The 19,531-nt window shown below is 43.7% G+C and overlaps 2 protein-coding genes across 3 annotated transcripts; one reads left to right on the top strand and one right to left on the bottom strand.

Moving 5' to 3' along the window:
* Positions 1-484: 484 nt before the first annotated feature.
* slc24a5 (solute carrier family 24 member 5) lies at positions 485-6,896 on the bottom strand. Its single transcript, XM_053423296.1, has 9 exons — positions 6,531-6,896; positions 5,542-5,721; positions 5,207-5,290; positions 4,982-5,085; positions 4,757-4,857; positions 3,475-3,758; positions 3,173-3,382; positions 1,488-1,589; positions 485-1,230 (listed from the first exon to the last, which is right to left on the bottom strand). The coding sequence occupies exons 1-9, from the start codon at positions 6,685-6,687 to the stop codon at positions 908-910; spliced, it is 1,545 nt and encodes a 514-aa protein (XP_053279271.1). The 5' UTR covers positions 6,688-6,896; the 3' UTR covers positions 485-907.
* A 3,224-nt stretch (positions 6,897-10,120) lies between these two features.
* rnf128a (ring finger protein 128a) lies at positions 10,121-13,295 on the top strand. Of its 2 annotated transcripts, none has more exons than XM_053429447.1 (2): positions 10,121-10,505; positions 10,801-13,295. In XM_053429447.1, exon 2 carries the CDS (start codon positions 10,813-10,815, stop codon positions 11,893-11,895), a length of 1,083 nt encoding a protein of 360 aa, XP_053285422.1. In that variant the 5' UTR covers positions 10,121-10,505; positions 10,801-10,812; the 3' UTR covers positions 11,896-13,295. The 2 variants fall into 2 exon arrangements, with proteins under 2 accessions (XP_053285422.1, XP_053285359.1); XM_053429384.1 differs by having other exon boundaries at positions 10,122-10,605.
* The last annotated feature ends 6,236 nt before the right edge of the window (positions 13,296-19,531 follow it).

Below are 19,531 nucleotides of genomic sequence, written 5' to 3'. Positions count from 1 at the left end.
CTTAGGTTTGGACTATTATTGCTCAACACTGCCACACAGTGGCCCTAAGAAAGAAGGGAAGTTATACATTCATTATTGAAGCAGTCATTGGAATACAGTGGGAACTGGGTGTGTTGAATTTAATCGGATCCAACACTAAATAAAAAATCCTCTGATTTTCTAATTCCAAGAGCTCGATGATTAGTGGTTTTGTTTCAGGAAAAACTGATGAATACCTTTCGTCTTAATGGCCTTATTGTCAGTGTCTGAAGTTCATGTGAGCTTCAGAGTTAATTATAAACAACTGATAAAGAGTTTCTTTAGGTAACTGAAGAGGAGCGGAAAGTTTTTTTTTTTTTTTTTTCGTTTTTTAACCATTTATGGCTCATTCCTTTACTCTTCCCTGCAGGCAGCAATGCTCATAAAGCTTATCAGGACTTTGTAGATGATGCCTCTTTTGTTGTTAGTCACTCACCCACTTAGACAGAGGACAAGGTCACATGAGTCTTGTTGACATCTTTTTTTTAATTTCCTACAATGACTTCACAGTTTTGAATGTCTTTGAACCCGGCGGTCACTTCATGAAACGGCACATTTCTCATTTATGGGCCTTGAGTAAGATTGAAGACATCTCAGCACGTGATGACAGGTTATTATCATATGATAACTTCCTGTTCTGGATCTGAGCAAGGGCCCGCAAGAAAATGATCTTTGGTACATTGCCACCTGTGGTGAAAGCAACTGCTTACAGAGATCATCCTCCTCCTGAGATGTGACCAGCACAGTTCTGCCACGGCTCGGTTTCTGTGAGCGGAGCCACGCCTCCTTGTTTTGACTTTTTGAAGATTTACAAGCTTAACATTTCTGTTGTGTTTATGGATGAATGGAGTCTCAGAAAATATGTCTCGAGTCCTGAGAAGGCCGGACCTCAGTCACTGCACAGCCTTATGGGATTATTCCCAATGATCCCCAGCTCGTACAGGATGGCCAGAGTGGCAAAGAGGATGTAGCAGAAGAGCGAAACCACTCCCAGCTTCCAGTCCAGTTTCCATCCATTCAGATGGACGGCTCCAAAAAGGAATACGATCGAAAGGAGGAGTGTGCAGGAAATAAAGACGAGTCCGGAGCTGTTGACCTCCACAGGGTTCACCGTGTCCACGAAGACCGTTTTGATGAACCAGGGCAGGCCCAGACAGAGCATGTCGAACACATTAGAGCCCACGATGTTGGACATGGCCATGTCAGCTTTACCTGTTCAACAGAAAACACGTTCACAGCTTAAGATACAAGTGTCTACTCACAGAACTGTTCAAGTTTACAAGTAAAAATCCATGAAATATACAAAATTACCACTTAAATGTTAGTATAAATAGAAGCTGATCTCAGCTGCTACATCTTTGTATCAGTTAAACCATGAATTAATGTTAATGAGCAGCTATTTCTGTTCATTTTACATTAAACGAGACCACCATCAACTGCAGCTGTTAAAAGGTGACGTTAACATTTACCTTCTCTGGCCACCATCACACTGGCCACAGTGTCGGGGATACTGGTTCCAGCAGCGAGCAGAGTGAGTCCCATGACTGTGTCGGGGATACCGAGGGTTTCACCTTTGTTGAGATCAAACCAAACAAATACAAATCAGTTTCCCCCGTAAAATAGCAGATTGTTGGTGATGGGGTTCATTCGTCATTCCTGAATTCTCTTTCCAGGATTTGAAATGACAGCAAAACTCCAGCAGAACTCTTGCCACATAACACAATCTTAATCAGTAATAGTTTATTCACCTTTTATTGGTTCAGTTACATGTAAAGTGAAGGTGTCCCTCACATTTTGTGCTATTGTCATGTATGAGACGTTATCTTTAATCTTTATTGCAAGTTTAGCCTAAATAATATAGTACATTAGATAATCTGAGGTTAACTTAACCCAGCAGGTTTAAGGTGTGTACTTCCTGAATACCAGCTCCTGTATATGGCACCAGTGGTGGAATGCTACAAAGTACATTTACTTTGTAACTCTACGTAAGTACATTATTAATGTATCTGTACTTAACTTAAGTAGATTTCATTTTTAGATATATATTTTTTTACTTTTAGTCCACTGCATACATCAGCATATATCTTTACTTCTACTCAACTAAGTTACACGTTCACAAATTTTTATACATTTAAAAAGAAAACCATAACAAGAGGGGAACTGGTTCACTGAGCCAATCAGAACGGGCAGGTCACATTAGGCCCCGCCTCCTGCACCAGCAGCATCACTCACGAGTGAAGAAGAAATAGTATGAAATGGATTTGTTAGAGGCGAGACTCGGCCATGATGATGTAGTAAACACTAAGTAATTTAACTTTTACTCAAGTGGAAAAGTTAAAAGTGCTACTTTTACTTTATACATTTCTTTTTACAAGTATACTTTAACTTAAATGAATGAGTACTTCCTCCACCACCACCAACACAGTCCACATTCTTATAAATGTCAAGGAACATGGTCTCGTGTCTTTCGAGGCGTCTCTGACCGGAGGCCACAGTGAAGCTCCTCAGACAAACTGATGTTATTTGGCTCAGTCGTCTCTTATTCACTCACAGTGATGATGATGATGGGGAGTTTTTTTGCTGTACAGCTCCGAGCCACAGAAACACACACAGACTGTATGTGTGAGTTGTACCTGGTGGGTCTCATGCCTGCTCCTTCTTTCATAAGACTCAACGTTGTGTCCATGTGAGCCTGTCTGACGACTACAGGATAATAACCTCATTATTCTTCAGTAGAACGACCACAGTCACATGAGGAAGTTGTGCTTTCAGCCTGATCTGAGGTCAGTCGTACAGTTTGCGTCTCTGTTGTGGGTGGAGGGGGAAGCTGTGCCTGTGGGTTAGCTCTACACATACACCCCACTGCTCACATGACCGTTTCCTTAAGGGTGAAGCGGGCTGTAATCCGCCACCAGGGGCACATGGTCCTCTGGAGCTACAATAACTACCCCCCCCCCCCCCCCCTCTCAACTCTCCAGGACAATGGCATCTCAGGAATTAGCCAGCAGACCAACATGTGATTCTACTCTGCAAATCCCACATTTTTCTCACAAGTTCCAAACACTTGTGATCCCCAGAGGCCCGTGAGCGATGGGATGCTTTACGCTAAGTTGCGGCGGCCGAAACTGAAATGTAGAGATTGTGAGTTTCTTACCGACCACAGTGACCATCCACACCAGCAGGTACGTGAACCCTGAGATCCACACCGCCGACATGAAGAAGGTCACCATGTACCATCGCTTCCAGAACCTCCTCCTGCAGTCGGGCACGGTGAGGAAGAGGAGGGCGATGATGGGCAGGGACAGAACCCAGAAGATACGTTTCCAGTCGCTCTCCGGCACGGTGAACACACTCTTATGCTCCACTGGGACACGAGCAGAAAAGGACAGGTTGTGGGTCAATGTGTGGCCTTGTGTGTCATCGAGGGGTCACGGTCACAAAGAAGTGGGTTCCTACCTTCAGGGATCTCGTTGAGGCCGTGCAGGCTGAGGGACAGCTGAGAGTAGCCCGAGTCGTCCTGGAAGATGCCGCTGTCCGTCCTGGAGCGGCTGTGCACGCGCAGGCTGGTGTCGTCGCTCCAGCCAATCAGAGGCTGCGTCTCCGTCTTCTCCCCCGACCCTTTGCCCAGGCAGCTGCAGCAGGGGCTCAGCTTCCTGATGAAGAACTCGCTGATGCGGAGGTCGAAGCACAGCACCACGATGTAGACGGCGTAGACCAGCAGCAGGCAGGCCGCGTCGTACCTGAGAACAAGATGCATAGTTTGAGCTTCACCTTCCAGGACTGACCTCGGGGACAGATATAACAGGGAACTAGAATGGAACTCAAGAGCAAGACCCAACTGTCCCCTTGAGAATCCACCGTTAAATTCACTAGATCCAGATTTTACTCTGAATCTTTTTCATTAAGATCCATGAAAATGTTGAAATAACAACCTATCTTACAATGTTAAAGAAAAAACAAACAAACAAACCCTACATCCACCCCCTTGAATCTGTAATGGTCTCTTCCCTGACCCAAACTGCTTCCCTCCACCAAGTTATACTCTAATCTGTCTGGTGGTTTTTGTGTTATCTTGCTGACCTCTTGACTGAAACCCCTTGACCTAGATGTCAGGTGTCATTCTGTGACCTAAGTACAGGACCTCGGCCACATGATAACATCAGAGCAAACTCCATTAGTGACCAAGGGCTGTGAAATGGAGTCAATAGGTCTGGAAGCACCTTATCAAATGCATATGCTTATAGAATTTGGAAATATACTTCAAAAATCTCCTGAGGGTATTTAGTATTTCTCTTTAGTCATGTTTGGTGCTTTTATTTATTCCAGTTCCTTTTTTATTGTACATCAAATGTACTTTTACACGAAACCGGAACCAGTAATTCCAGCGCACGTTAAGATGGTTTACAAACACGGCCGGTCGCTGCAGCTTCTGTCTTTATGATGTGCTGGTGTCTGATTTAAGGGTCATTGCCGTGTTCTGTCGGTGAGTCACGGTTGTTTTGTGATCTATTTTCAATTGTTGTTCTCAGTGTCCCAAGATGCAATAAACATCTCTAACTGACCGAGTCTTTTACTGCCGCCCTGCACCTGAGAGCGGTGAAGGGCTTTAAGGATCGTGTAATCCCGATGATACCGTGCTATCTGGATGTCAAGCCAGCGCACAGAAACACACACACACACACACTCACACACACACACACACACACACACACACACACACACACACACACACACTCACCAGTAGACCTTGTTATCGGAGATGATAGCAATAACAGCCGACACACTGATGGCATAGGCCAGGCAGTCCCTGAACAGTGGCCAGCAGCTGAGACGCCCGGCCTGATAAGGGGAAACAAAAATAAATGGTTTTATAACTCGGGGGAAAAAACGCCATGCACACGATGACTCTGCGGCTTTGACCAAATAGGTGAGTGATCGTTGTCTGAGTGTTGTGATGATGTACCATGGAGGCCAAGATTCCACATAGGCCGCAGATCCCCAGCAGGTTGTAGACGGCCGACCCCACGATGGTGCTGACCCCGATGTCTCCCTTCGTCACAAACACCCCTAAACAAGCAGGAAGAGGGAATGTTAGCTCTGAGGAATAAAGTCCTGATCACAGGCCACAGTCCTGACATCATCATCAACATCATCACTGGTTGTGATTATAGTTCTAATTCAAGATTACCCAGAAAGGCCGTGACCAGCTCTGGTGCCGAGCTCCCAGCCGCCATGAAGGTGGCTCCTGCGACATCTTGAGACAGCCCCAGACCTGAGAGACACAGGAGACACAGACATCACGTGATCGTTTACATGGTGCACATGAAACAACAGGAAAACTCAACAATGCAAACTCGGAAATCAACAATAACTGTTAATTGCAAATGAACCATAAAACTTCAGCCCATGCATAAAAGGGGCTAGTAGAATATATTGAAGTGAGTTGGAATCTGGGGCTAGCCTGATCCCCAGCCCTGTAAAGCACACACACACGTTGTACATCGGGGGTTTCACGTCACTCACGCTCGCTGATCACTTCTAAAGACGGCAGGAAGTAATCATCACAGACAATCGCCACAGCCAGCAGCATGTAGAAGATGAGCAGGAAGTAAATGACGAGGCCTCCGTCCTTCCTCTCCTGCACCGTGAAGAAGCCATCAGGGAACTCCGAGGACTGTGGTGAGATGCACTCCGTCTCATTCTCTGAAGACACACACACACATAGACACACACACACAGGGGTCATCACTCCACACAGCCTGGGGCTCGAGGTTTCTCTCGTCATGGCACTTACACGGTGTTTCATGCCACTAAGACGTGTGTCGCTCCCAGAGCAAACACCGTCACACTGACTGAGCCACAACTCATTTCTCTTTTTTTCTTTTCTGATAACATTAGAAAAACTACATGAGAATAGAAAATTAAATTTTACACATCAAAATAAAAACCAGCACACAAGTTGAGACGCATAACGGCAGATTTACAGTAAAAAAAATACAAGTAATCGAGTTATAACATATAAAAAGAGGTGCAACTAAATTGATGATATCTATCTATCTATCTATCTATCTATCTATCTATCTGTCCATCTGTCTGTATCTATCTCCATAAAAAACTTATAATGACCCTGTACACACATTAGAATATAACATTATAGGTGAATTCAAGACACTAGTTCACTAGTTTAGTCCAATTATCGCAGATTTTAATAATTAAAAATACAAACAATGAAGTTATAACACCACAGAAAAAAAAGAAATTGATATTTGAGACTAAATTGATGATATCTATCTATCCATCTAACTATCTATCTATCTATCTATCTATCTATCTATCTATCTATCTATCTATCTATCTATCTATCCATCTATCTATTTATCTATCTATCTGTCTATCTATCTACCTCTGTAAAACACTTATAATGACACTGTACAAACATTAGAATATAACGTTATAGGAGATTTCAAGACAGTGTACAAATTGACAGGAGTAAGAAGTTATAGTTTTCTTACCGAGAGCCCGGCGCACCCTGGAGGAGTGAGTGTCCTGAGCTGTGTTTGCTGTGAAGTACACAAGATGAACTGTGCAATACAAAAATATCACGAATCCCAGAAAGTAAGGGATAAAATCCTTTCTCCTCTTTTTCTGCAGAGGTGCCACCTTATTCATCCTGGGTTATCAAGAGTGGAAATCAGTGATTGTTCCCAGGACTCATGTGTGAGTGTGAGTGTGTGTGTGTGTGTTCTGCTGTGGATGTGGGCTGGAAGCTGGAAGCAGCTAACTCTACTCTACGACTACAAGCTGCACACAGGAGGGATTATTGGGGTAGAAAGCTTCTTTTAAGGTCTGAGCTCTACCAAGAGTGGGGGATCACGAGTTGTGAGTCATTCCAGTCGACCTGCACACACACACTGCAGCCTGAGGCCCCCCCCCCCCCCCCCCCCCCCACACAGACCCACATCAAAACAGCTGTGGAAAATGAGTTTGTATTATTTGTCCACTGTGGTCAGGGATTTTAAACACAAATACACCTGCCAATCAATATTCAGAAGTATCCTGTTTATATAATCCTTCATCAAATCAGTAACTCACATGTATATATGAGTTTAGCTCGTTAAATGTGAGTCTCTCTCTCTCTCTCTCTCTCTCTCTCTCTCTCTCTCTTTCTCTCTCTCTCTTTCTCTGCTGGTGTGTGTGTGTGTGTGTGTGTGCCTCTCACTCTCTCCCTTGCTCGTTCTCTCGCTTCAAATCAATTAATGGGATACACAAACAACATAAAACATAAACGAACCCGGATGTGCAACTAAATTTATACTATCTATCTATCTATCTATCTATCTATCTATCTATCTATCTATCTATCTATCTATCTATTTATCTATCTATCCATCTCAGCATTAGAATCAGAATCAGGGTTTAATGATGAGTAGGTTAACACATACAGTGGCTTTGCTGTGGTTTGTTTGTGCAACCATGAACATGAAAATAACAAATAATAAAAATAGCAAAAACTTTATACATGTATTTATAAACATAGACTAGATAAGGGATTGTTCAATACGTTTTATAGAAAACTATTTATCTATCCAAATAATGTATCTATTATGAATTAATGAATCAATTGAGTAATTATCATCCATTCATTTATTTTAAATTTGAGTTGATGTGGCTGGAGGAATGGTTGGACTCACGGATGGATGGATGATGGATGGACGGACGGACGGATTAATAAAAGAGTGGACTGTCGAGTCCCTCGGGTTCGTCGACTTCCGGCTCTGATCCCTTCAGCGCAGAAGCGCACGGAGCTGTCACGTGACATCCGTGACGCGCATCATGGCGACAGTTGAGGGAACAACCTGCTGGATGAGGAGTTTTACAAATGTTTCCTGAAGCAACAGAAAGTAATGTTTTTAACTCCCACACATCAATCACAATACATGTGTTAGGGACCTTTTTTCCAGCACAAGCACCACCGACCTTGTCTGGACCAGTACACCTCATGTCTGGACCAGTGCACTCTTGTCTGGACCAGTAAACCTCATGTGTGTGTTCAGGTTAGTTTAGGGTCAAGGTGTGAATTGTGGTCCTTGTTAAGATGAGGGATAAAGAGTTTGTTTGGCTTTTCACAATAAATAGAAAGTCAATGCAAAGTCTTGAAAGGAAAACCTGTGAAAACCTGTGTGTGGTCCAGGTTTCATTAACGTGGTGGTGACCTCAATCTGTTTATAGTATAAAGAGATTAATTATGATGGTATAAAGTTTATAAAATCACATCATGCTGACTTGTGGGGCCAAAAATAAAGTTTCTGTAACATTAATATTGAAAACAAGTTTTTTTTTATTCGTTTTTTTTTATTTCGTTTTTTTGTGTAAGGTAAATAATTGACGTAAGAGCCAACAGAGGGAGGTGAGGGACTGTGATGGCCTGCAGCTATTTACATTTTATTGAATTATTTGCTTTCTTTATTCATGTCCTGTGAAAGAGGATCAGATCATGTGAGACTCCTCCTCTTTCTGCTCCTTGGAGATTTTGTGTTTGCAGTTGAATAAGTTTTTTGTATGGTCGATCAAACCAATCAATCAATTGAATGTCCCCCCTGCCTCTCTCTCTCTTTTTCCAATTTGTGTGTGTGTGTGTGTGTGTGTGTGTGTGGGGGGGTTAGGCTACCGGGCTAGTGTGGACATGCCCCAACTTGCCACACAGCCCACAGAGCAGCAGACATGTGCTCACTTCAGGTCACCTTCCTCTTGAGGACACTGGGAGCTGATGGGCAGTCACACATCCGTCCACTGACAAACTGGTGAGTCTCTTATTCTACTTTTTAATTCAATGACACTTCACTGCAGGACAGAGCAGAGGTCATGTGCAGGTTGAAGGAGCAGTTCACACAAAGGAAACTCACCTAACAGGAGGTTTTAAGATGATGATGATGATGATGATGATGATGAATCTTGTTTTGGTCCAGTGCATCCTCCATGTTAGGCTGCACGTGCATCTCTACTCTAAGTTAAACTGTTGTTTTCACTCTCCAATACACAACAGTACAGAGCAGCTAGTAAATGGCGCCCCCGTGTGTTACTTGTTATCAATTTGTTTCGTTTTTCTTACGTCATCTTGTAGTGTTTGTGTGAGCAACATTATATAAACACATCAATAAACACGACTTGATGAAATAGATAATAACATGGACACAGTCAAACTAAAATATGCATTGTAGTCATAGCTTGATTTTGATTTATAAAAAGTAATTTATTTAAAAAAAAATCGAATATTTCACAATATTTGCAGCTATAACATATTGATCTGTATTTGTTTGTACAGTTATTTCTGTGATAAGGTTTAAGTTATTTGTTTAAAAGTCGATTCTGAGTTTTCATGCTACTTGTGGATTTATTTTGCTGTATTTTTATGTTATTGTATTTTGATTAATTTGAGTACTACTTAAGCTAATGTTTTACACAAAATAACCTTATTGATAGTATAAATAGTTAGAATATTGCTGTTATTATTCAGAGTTCACAGTTTAGGCCTTGCTTTCTGAGTGGCTTTGGTAACAATAACTTATTATTGCTGCAGGTTTATGATCTTGGACCAAACCTTTTACCAAACAGGTTTTTATTGGAGCACAAAGTCTGAGAGAATATCTTGTAAATGTGACGCATGAATTCACTTCCTCGTGGTGGAATATTTTTATAATGGAAAACTTAACAATTTTTATCTTGAGATAATATGGTACAGGTACTGGTGTTTGACTTCCTGCTGTGTGTAAGGTTATTATTTCAGTTTCAGGGACTTAAAGGGTCATAGCAGCTCTATTGTTCCTGTTATCAAGGAGTGTGAGCTGAAGTAAGAATAAATACCAGGCTCTCTTTTATTCACACATTTTTGTGCCAGTGAGATATATTATTCAATAGAGTTGTGTATGTTTCTGTGTGCGTTTGTGTGTGTGTCTGTGTGGAAGGAAACTTTTCCATCTCATTTGTCAGTGGAAGCTTCTCTCTGTGTATGTGTTTGTGTGTGTGACTGTGTGTGAGTGTGTGTCTGTGTGTGTGTGTGTGTCTGTGTGTGAGTGTGTGTCTGTGTGTGAGTGTGTGTGTGTGCTTTCACTTGAGGGTAAGGAGATACAATGGAAACTTGACACCAGTCTGTCCCAGCTCAGTTGTCAATGGTATGCTGGCTGTGTGGAATACGCTTGTAGGTATAAGGTGGAAACCTATATTTAGTCTAATGGAGTGTAACAGCAGGAGTTGGAGGAGTACCACTTGTCACTTGGCTTTTGACAGTGAGGTCGCTCACAAACAAAAAGGGGAAGGAAACCAGTCAGACCAGACAAACCCGTCCAGTTGCCTTACTCATCGTTACACAAGGGGAAGTCAGCTGCTTTTCTTAGTTTTACTGGGTTTCTGACCTATGGCCACACGTCCATATCACGGGCTTATCGCGTCTTGCCTCCTCGCACGTTGTTCCTTGGCTCTGGAAACAGCAGGTCTGTGTTTTTTTTATGTGCACTTCAACTTGTTGAATACCAGCACCCTGCCCCTCGACGAGGAGTGCTCACTGTTCAAGGTTCAGGAAGATAACAAGAGGTGAGTGGCTGACGCAGAGCTCGTGTTGTGTTACCAGAGGCTCGGATCAGATTACCGAGGACGGCAGGTTGGCTGAAACCGCAGCAGTCGTCAGATCGCTGGGGATTGAACAAAACAGGAACAAGTCAGAGCAACAAAGGATTCTTTTTGAAAGAGAAGCTAAGGAAGCTAACACAGTTTGCCTGTTGTTTTCAGGAGAGCGTTACCATGGGTGAGACGACACAACACCCTCTGCTGCTTCTGCTGTGTCTGTCAGGGCTCGTTCACCTTTCTGCTGCCTTCGTGTTCTGGACGGCCGAGGTGAAAATAAGCTATACCGATAACGACAACAAGACCGTGGACAAAAAGTGCGAGTGTGGCGTGTTCGGTCGTAACTCTCCCCTGGAGGGAGTCTCAGGTGTTGTTAGGCTTCCCACCAGGGACCCCGAGGGATGTGGGCCGGATCCTGGCTACAAGCATAATGCCAGCGACTGGATAGCCCTGGTCAAACGGGGCAACTGTACCTTCAGCGAGAAGATCAACGCTGCCAGGCGTCTCGGAGCAGCTGGCGTGGTGGTGTACAATGTGGACGGCAGCGGCGACAGCACCACTCACATGTCCCACACGGGTACAGGTGAGACCGTGGCTATCATGATCGGCAATTCTCAGGGCCTGGAGGTCTTCAAGTTGGTGGAGAATGGGACAAATGTGCGAATGGCCATTATAGTGGGCAGCCCCCATGGACCCTGGATGGACACCTACTGGCTTTACTTCCTGTCCATCGCCTTCTTCATCGTGACAGCCGCCTCGATCGCCTACTTTGGGTTCATCTCCGCAAATCGTCTGTACAGCATGAGGCAGCAGAAGAGCTACGACAGGAGGCTGAAGTCCGAGGCCAAGAAGGCCATCAGCCGCCTCCAGCTGCGCACGCTCAAGAGGGACGACGAGGAGACCGCGTCCGATTCCCACATGTGTGCCGTGTGCATCGAGTCCTACCGGGTGGGAGACGTGGTGACGGTGCTCACGTGCGACCACATCTTCCACAAGCCCTGCATCGAGCCCTGGCTGCTGGAGAGGAGGACCTGTCCCATGTGCAAGTGTGACATCCTGAAGGCCCTGGGGATCGAGGATGAGACCAAGGACAGCATTTCCGATCACTCGCCAGAAGAGGTCACTGTGATCACGGTGGCAGGAGGAGAAGCGCTCTACGAAGTCCCGCTGACCGGCCCGGCGTCCACCGACCCAGAGGGACATCAGCACCGCTACGACAACAGGGCCTATGAGGAGGACACAGAGGCCACGAGAGACTGAACAACAACACAACACAGAACGGCCACCTTGGATACGCTGAGCCAGCAGAATTATAGAACTTTAATCTTCCAACAGGAGAAACTCTGTTCATCTTGAAGCCTCATGCAGGCGTGCTAAGAACAAGATTTAAAAAACAAAAAAACAATCCAAGGATCTTAAATGTTAACGGACGTTGTCTAATTAGCTTTGCATGCAACCGCAATTTCTTTGCATCCATCTCGGCACAAGTGTGTAATTATTGGTAATAGTTGGGTTTGTTGATAGAATTGATTCTGGAAACTGATTAGTCGTGGAGTGATACCGGTGTCAAATGACTGCTTTGCATGGTAAACACACCGGGTAGGGAGGAGGTGCAGCAAAGCATTTGAATACGTGTTTGAAATCAAGGCCAAATCCCCCCCCCCCCCCCCCCCTTCAGCTTCTCTGTCCCACAGAACTATCCGATGTCTTTTCAATTCACAGAAGACTTCGTTTCTCTCAGTTGATTTCAAACTATTTCATTTCCTCCCGATCTTATCTAAGTGGATTGTTTTGTGTGTTTCCATTCGTTTTTCCCCCCCCCGTCATGTTACCAAACGTGATTCACAAAACACACCCTGTGGAACACACCCCGGACTGGAACTGCAGCATGACACACATTGCACTGTGATGAGCTGGAGACATCAGCCTGAGAGCCTGGCGTTCTTCCAAAAACACAAAGTCCAGAGAAGCATGTTTACCACACACAGAGTTGTTCTAGTTCTTCCTGATCGCCCGGTCGGTTAACAGCTTCGTCTGAGACACAGAAATATGGCGATGCAATAAATGTCGATGATTTGCCTCAGAATGCGTGAAAGTGACGCGTTGTGGTTTTTTAAAAAATAATATTCGGTGGAGCGGTTGCACTTTTTTGGACCCCGGCTGTATATTGAGATATAATAACACTTGGATATTGATCAGTCACGAAGTTCAACCTGTTTAATTAAAGGGAAAACGTAAAATATCTGTTGTCAGTTTTCACGTCTAAACAGCAGATTTTCATTTAAAGGACCAATTGTTGTCTTTGAGCAGGTTTTCCAGGGTTGTACCTTTTTGGTTATATGGAAATGTTTTATTCAATCCCTGTGGTCTACCTCTGAGCTCACATGTATATTATACAAACACTTAGAGATTCTTCAATTCCAAGACTGAGCGTGTAACTCGGTTAATGTCTTTGTTTGCTGGTGGGGATAACGTGATTATGGGACTTAACGTGTGACTTAATATATTTTTCTATATTGAATAATTTTCACGGCCGTTTTACAGATTCCAGGAGTCTTAAATTGTTCTGTTTAAAAATCGTCATGACCTGTTGTATTAAATCACATTGATGCTTATTAGAATGCAATAAATCCCTCAAAGTGAGGCCAACTTTATGAGCATCTGTGCTTGTTAGACTTGTGTTTCTTGGTGTGTTTGTGTGTGTGTGTGTGTGATGGGGGGGGGGGGGGGGGTATACAGTACGAGTGAGTGCTCAGGTGTGTTACTCTACGTCAGACTGGTCTATGTGTGGTACCAGTGTCTCTCTCTCTCTCAGAGTTATGGTTCTGTTCCTGTAAACTGTAATTACCTCTGAGCAGGTGGGAGCTGGTCCGAACACACCCCGGGCCCGAGCTGGATAATCATCATATCACATAAAGGGCCTGACCGGGCAGGCAGAGATCTGCAGCTGGGTGGAATCGGAATGTTAATATTAATTTTTTATTTTTTTTTATCCTTTGGCCTGGTTTCAGAAGTACGTCCACAGTCAAGTCTGGAATGAAGCTGCAGTATTTTCTCAGTTGTTTTTCCAGCGTCAGTCAGGACTTTGGTCTTGTGTGATTATAACCAGCTGATAAAGTGTCAAATGAGCTTGTTCTGTACAGGAGAGGTTCTCAGATCAGTTATGGCCCCTCAGGACAGATTGTGGCTTTGACTGTGACATAAGATGAGTGAGCAGTTGAAATACAGTCTTTTATCTCCTCTCTGATTGTCTCACGTATCTCATCTATCTCTATATCTGATATATCCAATATTTACCAAGGAAGTTATGTTTTTTTTTCATTCTGAGTTCTGTCTGTTAGTAACCAAGATAAAGGAAAGACTTTATTTCTCACAGATTAACTGATGGATCTTGGTGCCAGAAACAAGGCATCTATAGGGGACTGAGGTTTGGAGATTTGGATTTGGTACAGATCCAAATAAAATTGTATCTGGTAAATTTAAATTCGGTTTCATAAGGGGGACTGTTGGTACTTGGCAGAGCTACGAGTCTCTGAGTTCTCTACGGGATATGAAATATTTCATATTGAATATTTCATTTTGAATATTTCATTTTGAATATAAGCTCCTTTGCCTATAGGGCCTTCTTATCTAGTTCTGTGGCCCTTCTGGTCAGTGGCCTTCAGGCAGTAGCTCCATAGTCTTGTGTATCCATCCATCTCTTTGGGCTCTGCAGTAAATATTATACATTTTCACAATAATATCCATCTATATCAATATAACAAAGGTTTAATATATATTGATAGATTTCTAATGCATTGTGCTCAGGCTAGGAGGTAAAACACATAATGTTTTCTACCTCAGATTAGTTAAATGTTTTGCTGTTTATCATGTGTTTTTTCCTCTGTATCCTGCTTTTTGATACAGTCATGCTAAATATTTGTGTGTGTGTCTGTGCGAGTCGGGTCGATGCCAGTGATGTGTTGTTGCGAGGGGGGGGAAAGAGGTGAAGCCACAGGGGCCGGAGCAGGAAGACGAACAGAGAACGAGCTGAGGGCAGAAGGTTTTCAGCCGCGGCCTCACGCTCCTGAGTCCCAGACTGAGTGAGACGAATCTTTCCCCTCGGAGGCAGAACCCAGACTGGATCTCAGGCCGGTGCTGTGACCTCAGCGTCCATATAGGTGAGATGGTTATAGTGGTTTCACAGCAAGACAGAGAATCGATAGAGATCTAACTGGCCGGGCTGGGAACCGCTGGCGAGTCCTGGGTGAGAGGCCCAGTCCGCTCAGCGGTGGTGCGCCTCTGATTTATTGCAGCTGTTAAAGAGAAAATTGAGTCAGAAGGTTTTCACTTAATGGCATACTGGTGTGTGGCTGTACTCTAATACCACACTTGACCTTCAGCTTCAGATGGGAATCAAACAGTGGAATGAACTCCTGCGCTGGCCCGAGCGCTTATCTGCTCTGTCCAATCACAGCAAATATATCTGCTGTTTACTATTCCTACGTATGAACCTGCAGACATGAGGCCTGGGACTGAGTGAGGAGGAAAATGGCAAAGGAAGCAAGGCCACGTTTAAATGAGCTAATGGTTCTGATAGTCCTGCAGCGCCACCTGGTGGGGAAACCCACTCATTACAAAGCATTTGAATTGTGTGCTCCATTTTTACATGTTGGATCTTCACGTACAAGGGTGATTTCTTGGTCGGGTTGTAAAATACAGAGTAATAAATCCCACAGTAATGAAACAGAGTACTTTACTGGCCGTGCACTTAAATGGCTGGTGAGTTCTTTCTTTGAGGAGCCTCAGAGGACCGTGGTGAGACGCGCTCGGCCTCATCCTCTGAAACAACAAGGCCCACAGGCCCACGTCGGCCCATGCATCCGTCCTCTCCCTCTGCAGTGCACCTCCAGCAGAGCAAGAGAGAATCTCTCTAATTAAATTACAGCGTCTCAGACTCTCGTGCTCCAGACCCTGAGTAATTATCCTAATGAAGGGAGGGAATGTGATTAGAAAAGTGCAGGGGGACACAAATGAATCCATCAGACGGTGCTGTAAGTACAAAATAAAACATTTATTTTGTCCCCGGAATGCTTGCTCACACCATTAGACCACAAGCCAGAGTATAAATGAAAAATAACAATATATGCAACCTATCACTCCACATTTGATCAGCTCAATGATGAAGTGCAAATATCGAGAGTTCAGATTCTCCCTTCAGAGTTTACGACAAATACGTTTACGCCCTTCTCGAAGGATTAGTTAACGTTTTGCTGCCGGTTCAGACGCCTCGTGTCTGGCTGCTTGGTTTCGGTGCTGCAGGGATGTTTGCTGCCGTTATTATCTAATCAGGAAACAGTCAGCTCCACGTGCTCGGCATATATTTACTTTATTATTACAGCAGCAGTGTTTCAGGTTTGTCCAGGTGAGGGTCTCTGAGCCCCTGTGTGGCGTGGTCGGCCCTTCCTTCCTCTCGTTGTCCTTCTGGCAGATCAGATAGTGCTGAGTCCACTGGACAGAGCAGCTCTCATCCTGTGTCATTGTCGTTACAGCCCTGTCCTGTCCCTGTCCTGTCCTTTGACACACTCGCTGGCTCACCCTCCATTGCTCCCTGTGTCCTGCTGACGGACGGCTGAAGGCCACGCAGGCTGGCGTGCGAGGTTAAAGGAAAAAGAGCGGACGTCCGAGGATGAAACGACTCTTCCCCTCGAGCTCAAAGGCTGGGGAAGGATATGACGTCATGTTGTTATCAGAGTCCCACACAATGGTTCCATTGGAGACCATTTAAAAAACTCCTCCTGTTATCTTTTTGTGTAAACTCCATTGTGAGTGTTGAATCTGGTTTTGTTCAGCTGCTAAATGGGCAGCTCTGATTAACAGTCTGCCATCTGCTGGAGAGATATGAACACAGCATTGTGTGGACGATCTGAGAAATCAGGGGGAAACACTTTGATGCTCTCCAGAAAGTGTGTGACATCTTGATTTCTGTGTCTTTGAGCCCCCGTTGTGTGTATGTGGTGATGGTGGAGGATGGAGGAGCACATGTGTCACTGGTAATAACCCATTGTACAATAAAACTGAAAATAGACTGAAGTAGTTTTGTTTAACAAAGCTATTCATCCATTGATGAATAGACTTAATTACACATTCGTTTTATAGTGAAAAGAGGAATTATAAAAATAATTTACAAATGGAATATGAATCCATCAATAGATAATTCAAAGAGGGGTTAAAAACAGACAATATGAACATCAATTCAAATATTCACAAATAAATAATAGAATTTGAATGAGAATGAAAAATCTGGATTTAGAAATTGAATAAGGAATACAGATTTTAATCAGGCATTTTAAAGAGACTTCCTTTCTAATTAGCATTTCCATTTCCTCACTGCTTTTCCTTCTCATATTTGCCGTTGATTTGTTTGAGTCATTCAGTTTCTTCTTTGAGTCTCTCCCTCGACACTTTGGGACACGTGCTGGTAAAATGAGCTCCAACAATAATGCAAATCAACCATTGGCCGGGTCAAGCTCTGACGTCGATGTTGGTAAAAAGGTTTTTCTTTTGTGCTGGAGGAGATGATGGGTGTGGCTCTCCGACCAATCAGAGAGCAAGATACATCCCCCAAAGGGAGACTTCTGTAAACCCCTTTCAATTTGAACCTCTCATTGATGGATTAATATTTAATTGGTCTATCATCATTTTATTGTCCATTAAAATATCAAATACAAATTTAAATTATCTTAAAGGATGAAGTGATATAATGGATGGGTAGTTATTAATTAATGATTTGCTTTATTTTTATTACTGGGACACAAATGTGCATTAGCTGGTTTGGGTGTGGGCCACACAAGGCTTTACTGGTTTGCTGCTGCAGATTCCAAACATTCCCAACATCTGTGCAGCTCAGTCCTACAACACAACATTTCTACAGAGTGTGATAGTGGTCGCACACTTTTAGAACGGATCCTGATCTGGAAACACATCTCTCCTCATTTTCTCAATTGAAGGTTCAGAAGATCCTTATAAAAGCCTGCAACCAGAACGACCAGCTATATGAGATGAATCCAGACCATAAAACATTTGATTCAGAGCAAAGTAATTATTGCACTGTACATTGATTTAAGAGTGAAGGAACTACATATCCCATAAATCATTGCGAATCATCTCTTCCCTGAATTCATCCTGATTGTGGTGATTTTCAGCCCTTTGAACTCTTCTTTTTTCACGGCCGCTCTGTGGTCTGATCATAGCCATCATGATTTTCATGGTTGTGGTGAACAATTTCATGGTAACAACGAGCTCCACCAATCTCAGCTGTGGCTATTACACCTGAGGATTGTGGGTAGTCTATCACTTCTTGACATTCTTCACATTTTTCTTAAATTCAATTAATATCGCATGGACCTGTGGCCTCTACAGGATCAGGTGTCCCTTGGATGGTTAAAAAATTATTATTATATTATGGCTGATAATCAGAATCAGTTGTTGTTGGGCTCGAAACAACAAAGAGAGAGAAGATGCTCTGTTTCCCCTGAAGATAAAAACATCTTTAAAATACAAAAGATCTGAGGAAGCAAAATATTCACATTTAGAATCATCCTCTGTCAAAGTCGTCATTTGGCTTGAACCCGACTTCACACATCCTGTTTGTTTTGACCATCAATCGCTTTATTTCTATATATTTCTCAAAAAAAACAACTATATGTCAGCAGCCGTTGGACTCAGCGACCGACTCACACACTGGAAACAAATGTCCTCCTGTCTCACTCTGGATGTTGACGCCCCCCCGAGGTGACGTTTCCACCAAAGTTTTCCTCGTGGATGAAAACTGCCGCTCAGCATCAATGATCAAGCTGCTTTTCATCAACCGCTGCCATTTTCTGTAATTTTATTCATGCACATCTAGCTGGAGGCTCGCGCTTCAGAAATGTCAATCGTTTGTGAAAGGGGCCATGTGTTTGTGTGTGTGTGTGTGTGTGTGTGTGATTGTGTTGCCTTGTTTGTGTGTCAGGCTCTCTCCCAGCAGTCCATCCATCCTGTCTGATTAGCTCCTCGTGTGACCTGTTGCCTGCGGCGATTCATTAATGACCCATTTGCTTAATTGCAAAGCGCAAGGATAGGACAAAGAGAAAAGGGTTGTGTTGGAGTCGGCAGGGGGGGGGGGGGGGGATGTTTGTGTTTAGACGTGAGGGAGAGAGCAGGTGAGACAGAGTTGAGAAAAAAATAGGGATACATTGTCTTTGCACATGTCCCAGGGAGTGTTTCAACAAATAGGTTACAGGCTGTCGTGTCCCTCCCTGTCTTTTCTGCTGCCCTGGTATATACATGACCCTTTGTGCATGTGTGTACATGTGTGTGCATGTGTGTGTGTGTCCACCATGGGGTGTGTACGTGTCTAAACTAACACAACAGAAGCTTTAGGTTCTTCTCCTGTGTCTGTTTTTTCTGTGTCACTGTGCTGAGTGTGCCTTTCCTGAACGGGACACACATTGTCAACAGTTACCAGTTCACTCCGACCATCTGCCACTGGCCGGCCTGGGCTTCCCTGCACAGTTTGTCCACAAGCTGTGGCTGCCATTTGGTTTACTAATAAAAGTCACTGCGAGGTTTGTCCTCATTTTCCCTACAGCAGGGGTCATCGCTAGGACACGGCTGGACCTCATGTTTCATTATGAAAGAAACTGAGATATGTTTAAGTCTTTTAGTGTGAACATTGAGACCTGTCAGTGTTTGCATCTATCTAATAATGCTCATTGTAGATCATACGTCTTGATTTTAATATCTAAAAGAACCAAAGAATAAATAGGAACTTATTATTTTATAGGAGTTCTTCCAACATATGGATAATACAGAGCAGACTCGAGGTTAATCCGTGTTTGAATCAGAGAGATTAATGAAACAGGTCCATTGTCTA

This window comes from Pleuronectes platessa, chromosome 1 (genome assembly GCF_947347685.1).
Source record: "Pleuronectes platessa chromosome 1, fPlePla1.1, whole genome shotgun sequence".
In the NCBI taxonomy this organism is placed as follows: Eukaryota; Metazoa; Chordata; class Actinopteri; order Pleuronectiformes; family Pleuronectidae; genus Pleuronectes; species Pleuronectes platessa.
This window is presented reverse-complemented; position numbering and strand designations above follow the sequence as displayed.